Source organism: Camellia sinensis, chromosome 2, assembly GCF_055761805.1.
Source record: "Camellia sinensis isolate YWXY chromosome 2, ASM5576180v1, whole genome shotgun sequence".
Taxonomy (NCBI): Eukaryota; Viridiplantae; Streptophyta; class Magnoliopsida; order Ericales; family Theaceae; genus Camellia; species Camellia sinensis.
Genome location: NC_138962.1, coordinates 49,513,288 through 49,526,488, shown reverse-complemented (window position 1 = coordinate 49,526,488; position 13,201 = coordinate 49,513,288). Strand labels below are relative to the sequence as shown.

General features: G+C 38.4%; 1 protein-coding gene across 1 annotated transcript; it reads left to right on the top strand.

Moving 5' to 3' along the window:
- The first annotated feature begins 7,680 nt into the window (after positions 1-7,680).
- Positions 7,681-11,335, top strand: LOC114291238 (pollen receptor-like kinase 2). Its single transcript, XM_028235279.2, has 2 exons — positions 7,681-8,878; positions 10,272-11,335. The coding sequence occupies exons 1-2, from the start codon at positions 7,696-7,698 to the stop codon at positions 10,967-10,969; spliced, it is 1,881 nt and encodes a 626-aa protein (XP_028091080.1). The 5' UTR covers positions 7,681-7,695; the 3' UTR covers positions 10,970-11,335.
- The last annotated feature ends 1,866 nt before the right edge of the window (positions 11,336-13,201 follow it).

Sequence of the window (13,201 nt, the reverse complement as noted above, 5' to 3'; positions counted from 1 at the left end):
ATTGAGCCTACTCGGGTAGTGTTGAGTGATGACTACACTTACGAGGAACGGCCTATACAGATTGTAAACAGACGAATCAAGAAACTGAAAAACAAAGAGATCCCGCTAGTGAAAGTTGACTGGCAGAACCATGGTGGTGTGTTTGCCACCTGGGAAAGGGAAGATGACATGGCTAAAAGATATCATGAATTGTTTCCACTGAACCCTGTCTTCTTCCAGAATGAAGGTAACTCGAGTTTAGAGGACTAAACTCTTTTTAAGGAGGGGAGACTGTAACAACCCTCGTTACTGTTTATCGATAACCATTGATTACCGTTAAACTGAACTGATTATGACTGATAATTGGACTGATTAAAGTACTGAACTGACTGACTGAAAACTGGAACTGAATTGACTGAGTGTGTATGGTAATTTGTATTCTATCTGTTTGATTGATTATTTGATCTGTTCACGTTTTATGTTTAAACTGCTAATTGAAGGCCTTATCGGCGGCCGAACCGGAAATTGACTGATGTTTTATGACCCTCATAATTAATATGATTTTATGATATATTTATCTGAAAACTGATTAGGTATGATTAAATTAGATTAAAATGAGTTAATTGCATAGGTTGGCCTTATTTACCAAACTAGCCTTAAGTGCCCACTACCTATACACCTTTGAGCTCATTGCACTTGAACAACATAACTTCATCAGCCATTTCCCTTGTCATTGCCGACTAGAGAGAGAGAGTAAGAGGAAAAGAGTGATTCAACTTGATTCATCTTTAGAATTGCTTGGAATTTGAGGAATTAAAAGCTTAAGTGCATAATTGAACCTCTAGACTTGCATTCAAGGAACCTAGGTAAGGATTTCATCTTCTCATTCTTGTGTTTGAACTAATTCTTGCATTGTCCATGTTAAATTGTAGAGCTAAGTCATGTTTTAGTTCATACATGTTGATATAGAGCATAATTCATGTTTGCATGTTTGAATTGTTGAGTTGATTTCATGGTAAAATGGTGCATGCATGTCCATAACTTTGTAATGGTCCATGTTTTCAACTTGTTTTTGGATCAATTGACTCCTTAGAGCATCAAATTGGAGCTTCAAAATGATTTGAATTCATGCATGTTTGCATGTCCTTTATGTTCATGAAATTGGTTTGAAATTGGGTTTGAATTAAACACCCTTGAGCTTTGATTTCTCAAATTGAGTTTTGAATCATGTTATTCCATGTGTTTACAAGTGTTTTTCCAGAAATTAGCCCAAGAGGATCGGTTTTGATGCTTTTGAATTTGGTTTTAGAGCTTGGAGGTGCAATCTGGATTTTCCAGATTTTGCACTTCCGCTCGAGCGGGGAAATTAGCGCTCGAGCGTGGAATCCGAGCATCCAGCATCTTGCAACTATTTTACAGTCCACTCGAGCGGAGGATTGGGCGCTCGAGCGGAATCACGTGTCTCAAGCTCGAGCGGGCGTCGAGCGTCCGTCGAGCGGAGATTCCACCCATCTAGCACTTTTGACTGTTTTTGCAGAACGCTCGAGCGGGTACCTTTGTCTGCATGTCCGATCGAGCGGAGTGACCTACGCTCGAGCGGGACTCTGTTTTCTGAAAAATCTGAAACTGCTTTTAAAAGTGCATCTTTGCATCCTCATCTCATTCTAGGCATTCTTAGACCTAGTTTAAGACATCTTATTGAGGACATAGATGTAGAACACACCGAGGCAAATTAAGGGTTAAGTTATTATCTTTCCCAGCTGTGTAGCTTAGTGTGTTCAATCTGTTAACTGTGTAGGGTTGGCGACTGGGGAGGCACGCTCTAGCATACTGCAGCCCAAACTCTGTGAGTAACGATTGTGTAAAGATATGTTCACAAATGATTATCTTCTGAACAACTGAACTGTACTGTTTTCTGAACTGATTACTGTTAACTGAATGAATGTATGTCCTATATTCTGAACTGTATTGTGACATCCTTAGCACCCACTGTTTACTGTTACTATGACAGAAATCTCTGTCGGTTCCCTTGTTGGAACCACTACTGTTACTGACTGATGGCCATCATTACTGCTCGGTCTTTTAAGACCTACTGTTTACTGTACTGTTATGCTAACGGATGTACCGCATATGACTGTACTGACTGAACAACTGAAATACTGTTTAAATGAACTGTTTTCATACTGTAAGGACATTCATTCTTAACCTCTTTACGCATTATGTTATTCACTGGGCTTTAGCTCACTGTTTTTATATATATATGTAGGTGCTCAGCCACCAGATCAGAGCTAGGAGCGTGGGTTAGACTCCAGTTTTGTCAGGCCAGCCTTTGTGCCTCACTGCGAGGTTCCGAGTTGCCATGCTATGGCTTTGGGGTGTTTTGTTTTTCCCCCCGTCTGTCTCCATACTGTTTGGATTACTGTATAGACTGTCAGCTACTAACTGTACTGTTATTAAGGGATTAAGTCCCTGTACTGTGTGACTGTAAATTTTGTATAGACTGTACAGTTTGTGTGTATGAATGCATGAAAAATCTTTTTGGCATTCAGACTGTCACAGCTCAATGTACATTATTTATTTACTGTATTGGCTTCCACGCGGGACCTGAACTCTGTTATACTGTACTACTATTAAGCAGGCCTTCGGTAATCTCGGATTACTGGCCGGTTACGGTGCTAAACCCATAGGGCCGGGTTTGGGTCGTGACAGTACGTAACCCCGAGAAGATTGCACAAATGAGGCAAAAGGGAAAGGCATGCAAAATATTCTAAGTACAGAACCATGCAGAAGCAAATCAAACAGAAATTAAAAGATTGAAGCATTCAGACAATACAGTTGTAGTCCTTTATAAAAGAGGGAAAAATCCAAGAATAACTGTTCAGAAGAAGGCACATCGGCCATACAAAGAAACTTATATTGTCCAAAAAAAAAAAACAAAAAAGTACAAAAGACATGAAAGTTATGATTCTTCAGCTTCAGGAGCAATTTGGGTCTGGACCTCGGCAGATTCCTGGGGAACTACTTCGGCAGCCATCTCTGCAGCCAGCTCGGCATCAATCTCTGCAAGTGTTTTGTCAAGACTTCTTTCAGCTAAAAGGAGGTCGGATGATAATATCCCTGTAACAGCCTCCCTAGGCGCTTCCACAACCTCGTCACCCTCTTCATCCAAAGTTAAGTCCATGACTTGCTCAGTTGAAGGAGGGGACTTGGCCTCAGTAGTATCCTTGGATTTCCTCACCAAGGCCTCATCTTCATTATTATCTTCATCATCAGCCTCAGATTCTGCCTCATCTTCAGCTTGACTTGAAGATGGAGCAGGATGAGGGAATGGGAGAGGAATAGCTTCAGCCTTGTGCAGAGGAGAATCTTCAGGAACATTGAGCTTTTTGGCCAGGGACATCCAACCAAGGGAAAAGCCTCTGTTGCATACCTGCCTAACTTACAGTTTGTAGTCCTCAGCAACATCGGCCATTCCTTAGGCGTAAGCTTTTTCATCGGCTTTAGTAATTTCGGCGTTTTTAGTGGCCAGGGCCTGCTCGAGCTCTTTTTCGACTTGAGCCTTTTTTACCTCGGCATCTTTCTTCTCCGCCTCGGCAACTTTTTTGATGGCTTCAGCAGATTCCGCTTTTTCTTCGGCCATCTGTTGGGCCTTAGTGGCAACCTCGGCCTGATCTTCCAGCTTCCTCATCTTTGTCAGAATAGCTTTGTTCTCCTTTCTGAGGGCAGAAACCTCCCTCTTCATGTCGGCCTACTTCTCCCTTGTTTCGAAAGCTTGCATGGAGAAAGAGTGGGCATGCTAGATGGCCTGAAAGAAAACAGAAGTGTTACAAAAAAAATTTTAAGTGTGAAACAGAAAGAAAGTAGAAAACTCCAAGCAAGGCACTTACTTGGACAGAGTGTTGCAGCATAAAGGCGTAATTCTCATACTCACTCATCTTGGCGTTTCGCTCAAGATCGCTTGGGAGGAGTAGAGCAGTACTTAGGGCCACGCCGACGTTTATGTCATCGGCACTGTCGTTGGCTAGGACTGGCTTATCTTCCAGAGTAATTTCTGGTCTCCAGGGGACTCTTGGTACTTTTGAACCTGAGGTCGTCGCAGACGATGACCTCGGCTTCTTCGATTGAGTGGAACCTGATGGTTGGGCCTCAGCAGACCTCTTGGCAAAAGTAGAAGCACTCTTCTTGCTCTCAGCCAGTTGTGAGATGGGCAGAGCATCCTCAGCCTCAACCTCAGTAGCTTTGGCCTTGGGCTGAGCCTTCTTGATTCTTTTTGCCTTCGGTGGAGGCATGGATTGGGTCGGTGCAGCATTGACATCAGCTGGAAGGTCGGCTAAAAGATCTACTGCAATAGGCTTCGGGCGACCCATCTCAGCAGTCTTGACAAGTCGACGCCGACGTTTTCTTTCTGGAATTGGGACTAAGTATGGGGCTGAAGTAGATGGCAGATCGACTGGGTCAGAAGTGGATCCTTCGTCTGCTCGTGATGTGGAAACAATGGGAGGAGTTGTGGCAGAAGGTGGAGAAAGACTCTTTTTCTTCCTTTTTGGGACGTCGGGTAGTGTGGATTTGTATGTCGGAATAAAATTCAGTAACAGGGGAGCCTTGCGCTTGTGGATTGAAAGATCAAGGAGCTTCTTTAAATCTTTTCTTGGGAAGTACGATTGGCGAAAGTTTTTTGGTGGCTGATGAAGATCTGCAGAACAAACAGACATTAGAAACAGACAAAGTTTTAAAGACTTAGAAATAACTAAGTATTAATGCTGGGCTCTTACCCTTGCCCTCTTTAACTGTTCGAGGAAGAGGGTAGAGATGAACATCTTCGTCTGGGCCAAATTCCCAATTTTCCGAAGCAATGACAAAGTCATCCCTGGCTCCCTTGTTGGAATCCAGGAGGTCGGCTACAATTTTGAACTCGGTGGACCTCGGCTTGAGGTAGTAGACATAACCTCTTTCCTTCAGGTTAAGGGGGCACATGGTATAACAAAATTGGATATCAGCAAGGGTGATCCTAACGTTCTCTTGCCTAGCTAGGGCTATGATTCCATTAATCACTCGATAAGAGTTGATGGTAAGTTGCATAGGGTTCAACCTATAGTAGTGGAGAACCTCGCGAAAGAGGGGATTGAGTGGAAGCCGGAGTCCACATTCAGTAAAGGCTACAATAGGAAAGGGCATCGTATGATCTGTGGGCATGATGGAATCACCATCCTCAGCTAGCCTAAGGTGAACATCGGCTGGGATGGAGAACTCCTGCCTAAAGTATTCGAGTTTTGTTGGGGTATTTACCCGATGTCTCCACATACCCATAACGTCGGCCTAAAGTCAGAGGGCTAGGTTTCAGCAAGGAGGTGTTCTTAAAAAGTTATTGGAACCTCGGCAACAACCTAAGTAAGTATTGATACGGTTTGTTTCAGTTTTCCCTAAATTAAAGGTTCTACAAACAAATCCCAAGCCTAAGAACTATGAAGATCAAGATCAAAGGCATAGATCTGGAAAGGAAAAACAGAAAACAAAGAACAAAGGCGAAGTTTCAGAAACAAGAACAGGGATGGGCTATCAAGAACACGAAGAAAACAAAGGGTTAAGGGCCAAGAACAGTGGTGAAACAGTGCAAAGTGTTCATGGCATGTGAAAAATCATGAAATAAGACGCATTCAGGTGAATAATTCACAAATAATGCTTAAACAGAACAGTAATGGCAAGAAACTTCAGAAAAAATCAAGAATTAGAAAAAGAGGGTAAGGGGCCAGTTGCTTACCAAATAAAATGAAGTCGGAGCGATATTCGCCGAGATCAGACGATAGTTGTAACAGTGGTAAAAGCTTCGCGGGAATGGAAGAATAAAGACGATCGCAGAGTTTGGGGCTTAGAGCAATGGCAGATTCGAAGAATGCTAGAGCTTTTAGAGAGAGAGAAAGCAAGAAATCAAAATGCAAAAAGTGGAGAAAGGAAGAGGGTAAGAAAAGTTTTATCAAAAAACTTGAAACGGCGGCAAAAGCAGGGCATTTATTACGCCTGGAGCAACGCACACGTCAGACGGCGCAGACGAGTGAAAGACAACTTTCAGCTGCGTCACTGACACGGGCCAATGAAGACAAAGCACGTGAAAGCAACAGTTAGATGTGCATGACAGCTCATGCGCGTGGTGGAGTTCATTTGAATTCTTGTTCTCCGAAGAGAACACATCGGCTTGAAAATGAATTATCTTGGCCAAACAGTTTTTGAGCCACTATGCAGAAAAAAATATATATCGATATAGGTTCCATCACCTCAGAATGCCGAGGTAATAGAACCTAGGGGGCAGTTGTGGGGATATATTTTCTAAGTACCAACACATAGCATGGTGACGCCGACGTATCAGCCAAAGTGCCACGTGTCGTGGAAGTCACGCCGAGGTGATCGCGGAATTTTCGAGGTTACCTCCAAAGATATCGGAATCCGAGATAAGCGGATAATGGACAAGAGTCCTAGGACAAAGAGGGGACTTAGCCAAGATAAGGATAAAGCTCTTAGGGAGTTTATCTTTATCTCTTGAGAAATCCTAAGTAAGCACTGAATTAAAGTCTATAGAAGCCATGCTTCTAGTGGGACTTGGATTGAGTTAACTATAAAAGAGAGGCACCCCCATGGGTCTAAGGTACACACTTTTATACTCAAGCTTGTGAGTTTAACACTTGATTATCTTTGAGAGACATACTGACTTGATCGTCGGAGTGGTCCCGGGTGGAAGAGCCACCGCCGGAGCCTTTTTCTTACTGTTACAGGTTTACTAAAGCCATCTATTCTGCCAGTGCTCTCCAGCTGATTACTAGGCGGGCAGTGTGGTAAGAAAATTACCCACACAGCAAGTATAATTTTGATAATAAATTTATACATATATATATATATATATATATATATTACACAGAAACATAAACAACTCATGCGGATGATGAATTTGATATTTTATATTAATGATTCATTTGACATGCTCTATAAATTGAACAGTTGTAATCACTTAAATAAAAAGTGACAACAACTCAAACTAGACCCTCTAAAACAATTTTTAGCCTGGAGATAAACTTAACAATTAATTAAAGGATTAATTATATATTTTGTCCATAAAGTATGAGTTTTGTGTCATTTTAATTCCTAATGTATAAAAGTATTTTAATTTAGCCAATTGAAACATACTTTTATACATTGAGATCAAATTGACACAATTTAAACATGGGAATCAAAATTAGACAAGGCTCATAATATAGTTAACCCTTAATTAAAGGCAAATGCCAACAAGTGCTTTTTAAGTGTTTAATGTTGAGAAAAAGTGTCTTCAAAACATGTAAAAATATTAAAGAGTATATTGATTTCAATAAAAGTATATTGAGGTTAGTAAAAAATGTATTGTATTTTATAAATATTTTATCTTTTACTTGTGTCCTAAAAACACTTGTTAACAAGGCACATTATTAAATTATATATATGCATTGGTAGTTGACAGAACCGTCAGAGCTGGGATAGGAAAATCTTCAAACAATGTTTAGTACAGCAAAGCACTCCTAGGAATCTCAGCTGAGACTCTAACACAGACAACTACACAGTCACAATTGTTCTCGTTTTCCTCTTCAACAATGAACAACAATGGCTCTAATAATTACATATATCTCCCATATTTCTATCCGTATGATGCCTTTTCTTAGCTAAACCCACACAAAATTTCACACTTTGAATTCCACAATGAGCTGTCCTCAATTCTTCACCTCCATTCTTGTTATGGCTCTTCTTGCATTAATGTACAACCCTGTTAATGCACAGGATGATCTTCCAAATGACTTCGATGGAACGGAAAGGAATGCCCTTTTGGCTCTCTTGTCTGAATTCAACAACCCCTTTCTCAAAAGTAACTGGACAAGCATCATGTGCTACAAGAACAAACCCCCATATTGGTTTGGCATACAATGTGTCGATGGCCGAGTCACGGGGATTGTACTAGAAAACATGGGCCTGGCTGGAAATATCAAGCCCGACGCGCTTGTCAACCTCACTCAACTGTCAGTCTTGAGCTTCAGGAACAATTCAATATCGGGGAATGTGATGGGCTTCTCATACAATCACAAGCTGACTCAAATTGACTTGTCAGGGAACATGTTTGATGGGCCTATCCCAGATTCACTTCTAACACTTGATTTTTTAGAGTCATTGCAACTTCAAGACAACATGTTAACTGACTCAGTCCCTGCATTCAATCAAATTAGCTTGAGAGAAGTCAATGTATCAAACAACAGGCTCTCTGGGCCGATACCAAACACTATAGTTCTCCAATCCCTCAACTCCTCATCGTTTTCTGACAATCCTGGACTCTGCGGCCCACCCTCTCCCATTCCTTGCACCATTACTAATAATACACCCAATTCAACCAACACTCACCATTCTCACTTCGCTTCCATTTTCATTGTTGTTGATATTATTTTCCTTATTCTAGTTGTTGCCCTTTTCATAATCTACTGTAGAAAGTCCAGGAAGATGAAGAAAGAGAAGAAAAGGAAGCTTGTTGATCAAGAGGAGGAAGAGAAGGTTGACAAGAACATGGATGTAGAAGAGAAAGGCAAGCTCAAATTCATGGATAAGGAAATGGGTTTTGAACTTGATGATCTTCTAACAGCGTCCGCGGAAGGTTTAGGAAAAGGGAATTTTGGGAGTTGTTATAAAATTAGGCTATGTGAGGCAGTAACCATGGTGGTGAAGCGACTAAGGGATTTGAAGCCTCTGAGTAGCAATGAATTTGAGAAGAACTTGCAAGCAATGGTTGGCCTAACGCACCCAAACTTGTTACCTCTCCTTGCTTACTACTATTCCACAAATGAAAAGTTGTTGATTTATAGATTTGCTTCGAATGGGAACGTTTATAATCGCATTCATGGTAAGTTTGCTTGACCCTTCTTCAACTACCTTTATTGCCATCTTTTTATTTGCAAGGAAAAGAACTAAAAAGATGAAACATTGTATTCTGCAGCATGGAATTTTTTAGGGACAATTACTTGCCAGTGATCTTTTAAAAAATTAATTATAAAAAATATGATAAAATTTATAATTTTACATATTAATATCTATAATGAATATCACTGATTTTGAAAATATTTTTGTAAACATCCACTGGAATTATATTTTATTTTTAAATTTATTTATCCTTTTATTTTAATGTATTTTTAACTATTAAATTATGTCTACACAATTATACATTTTAAAATATTTACATAATTTAATAGTTGAGAATGCATTGTAAAATGAATATGACATATGTACGAATAGATAATCTTGAGGTGGAATTTTACCATTCCTTAATATTGTGATTATGGTTGTTGATGTGCTTCAAAACATTAACTTCTTTTCGATCATATTATTGGAAAAGTTACGTAAAAATCATTGAATGAAACATTCTGAAGAAATTATGAATATATCAAGACGAAAATTTCGTACTGCCAAATCAAAATTTCAAAAACACATTTGAAAAAGTCAAAATAAGCACACACAAAAAAAACACTTTTTTTTGGAAAACTTAATAAAAAAAACTTATAGGTTGCGATTGATAGAATTTTTTAAATATGATTTGAAAATAGAGTTTTATTTTGAGTTTGTGAGTTTTAAAATTATGATTTGAGTGTAAAAAATTTATTTAGTGAATGAATTTTAAAAAGAGTTTTGTATTGAATAGAATTTTTTGATGTGACATATCATATTTGATACAAAAATTTACAACTCATAACCAAACACACAACTCAAAATTTTATTCAAAACTCAAAAAAATTTTAAAAATTCCAAATTTTTTTATTTAAAATATAAAAAATAACATGTGTCATTTGTTAAAAAAAAAAAAAAAAAAAATGCACTATTCCGATCAACTGGCTGGACGTCCGGAAAGACAACTGGTTTAGCACAAATTTTTCTACCTTGAACAGAATTTTCAAAAGTGAGTATGAAATTAATTTTTAAAAACCGTAAACAAACACTACACTCAAATATAATGGTAGAATCTACCGAACAGAGCCTTAATTTTTCCATTCTGTCTCATCAAGTAAAATTTACAAGCCTAAAACTTTTTAAAAAAAAAAATCACCAAAAATGAAAATAAGTAAAAAATAAATAAAATAAACCCAAACACTCACAAAACATGGATCGAATTTTCACCCCCACCTCTTTATTTGATTAAAATTCATGGCAAATTTTCTGAACTTTGTAACTTTATTGAACAATCTTTCACATTTTCTTTTTCCACTCTCACTAATAATAACATTAATGGCAAATATTATACACAGGAGAAAGAGGAACAAAGAACCGAATCCCATTCCGGTGGAGCGCCAGACTATCAGTAGCCCACGCAGTCGCTCGAGCTCTACACTACCTCCACCTCAACCCCATCTCATCACAGCCACACATCACCGCTGCTCACGGAAACCTAAAATCCTCCAACGTCCTCCTCGACCAAAACGACGCCGTCCTCGTCTCCGACTACGGTCTCACCTCCCTCATCGCTCTCCCCATCGCCTCCCAACGCATGGTCTCCTATAAATCGCCGGAGTACCAGATCCACAAGCGAGTCTCCCCCAAATCCGATGTCTGGAGCTTCGGGTGCTTCGTTTTGGAGCTCCTGACGGGTCGGGTATCGACCCATGGGGCTCCGGTGGGAGTGAACTGTGTAGATCTGGGAAGCTGGGTGCATAGGGCGGTGAGGGAGGAATGGACGGCGGAGATCTTCGATGGGGAGATTGCGGCGGAGAGAGGGGCGAATAGTGGGATGGTGAGGTTGTTGGAGGTGGCGATAAAGTGTTGTGAGAAGTCGCCGGAGAAGAGGCCGGAGATGGGGGAGGTGGTGAGGGAGATTGAGGATGTGATCGAGATGGTCGAGGAAGATGATGATGGTGATGGTGAGTTTTCGTCGGTGACTGATTATTCTGTTCCGGCGACTCCGGTGATTATCGCGAATGGAGGTGGTGATGGTGATTATGAGAGATGATTTTGATTTGTTACTGTGTTTGTGTTCGTGGACTGGACCGTACGGTTGGGTTTGTTGGATTTACTACTTCCTCTCTCTCAAAATTTCAACATTTTTTTTTTTTAATAATATAATTATTATATTTTAAAAATATTAATATTTTAAATTTATTTTTTGATGGTATATTTTTATAAAAGAATAATGTTATATGTACCAAATTAGGATGTTAATTAATTTATCAATTGATGATGTGATATAATTTTTTTTTTTTTTTATATTTGTAATGTCATTAATGAATGGGGTCAATAATAATGTCATAACTACTGTAACACTAATTAGTGCATGTAATACCATTGTTTTTGAAAATATCAATGTCATAATTGTACCTTTTATATTATTAATGAATTTAAAATAATGGCACAATAAAAAATTTATATTATTTTAGTCCTTGATTTTTAAAATGAGACTAATATTTTGAAACAATGAAAAATGAAATAAGGGACTAATATTTTGGGACGGAGGGAGTATGAATTTTATTTTGATAATTTAAATTATTTAATGTGTAGAGTTTATTGAGTATTTTATTTTGAATATTAATAATTTTTTAATCATATCATATTTTAAAAATAAATTATTAACAAAAAAATATTCTGATTAAGGAATTATTAATATATGATCAACTTAATTTTTTTGGACAAATTACAAATACATTCCTGAGGTTTGCTTAAAGTACAGATTGTCCCTTGTGATTTCAAAAATTACAAATACTCCCTTGTTAAAAATTTTTATTTAACAGAATTAACTAAAAAAATAAAATTCATAATTGATCTCTAATACAATAATAAAATTACCTAAATTATCAATTGAAACATATTTCTAATATCATTAAAAATTGTTAATTGATTTCGTGATTTATTAATAAAATGGGCAATTTGTTACGAAATTAGAAACCTCAAGGGGTGGAATGTCATTTTCAAAACTACAGGGATAATTCGTATTTTAATCAAATCTTAAGAGATGTATTTATAATTTATCTCTTTTTTTCTATAAAGATAAAATATTTGATGAAGTTTACTTATTAAATTATTTAAACTATTAAAATGAGATGTACAATGGACTCCAAATATCCAATAATACGGTCAAATGTTGACGGAAGAGAATTCATTTCCAATTTCATGTACTTGGGGTATACACTCGTAGGTCACGCTCGATTCTCTCAATTTATTTTTATTTTTATTTTTATTTTTTGATTCATTAAAAGATCAAAAAACAATAATAACGGGGGACAGGGAAAACTAATACACAAAACAGATAGATTAGTCCCTCATCTCACTAGCACCAGTTAGATCATCTATAAGTAGGGCCTTCAGTTCCTCAGGACGATCGTCAAGCACCACAATATGTTCGTCATGTGTAACTCCTATGTTGGCAAGTTTATCTGCACATTTGTTGCCTTCTCTAAGAGTGTGATGCAGTGAGCAGTTACACCTTGATAGGAGAAATTTTGCATATTCAATGAGGGCTCGATATGGTGAATTGTGGCTTGGTCCATCTCTGATCTGGCTAATTGCTAGTTTAGAATCTGACTCAATTTCAACCTCCTTTATGCCTTTTTGGAAGAGGATGGTGAGGCTCTTGTATATCGCCCATAGTTCGGCTTCAAGACTTGAACAATGGCCTAATTTTCCATAGAATCCCCGTAGCCATATGCCAATTTCATCCTGCAAAAGGCCACCATATCCAGCTTGACTTGGATCCCCTTTTAAACAGCCATCAACATTTAGTTTCAGTTTACCTGCAGAAGGAGAGTTCCATTTAATTAGTATAGGTCGAGAGAACCTTGGGTGAAGGGCAGACTAAAATGCCTCATTAATCTTATGAGCATAATTTCTTATGCTCTTAAGACAAACTTGAATGGGAGTGGATTGGTTTTCAAAAACAAGTTGGTTTTGGTCTTTCCAGATCTGCCAAAGTGTAAAGATAACGACAGCATGCCATTTTTGACCAAAAAACAGACTTTTATTTTTCAAATTGGAAGTATCCCATTCAAGAAAAGGCTGACAGCCGCCCTCCTCCCACCAGTTAGTGTCTTTAATTTCAAACCAAACAATTTTGGAGAAATTACATTTTCTGAGAAGATGATCCATGTCTTCACTGTCTGAACCGCATCTGGGACACATATCTAAGACTGCCATATTTCTCACCAATCTCATGTGATTAATAAGCAATCCACCCTTGATGTCACAACCCCAA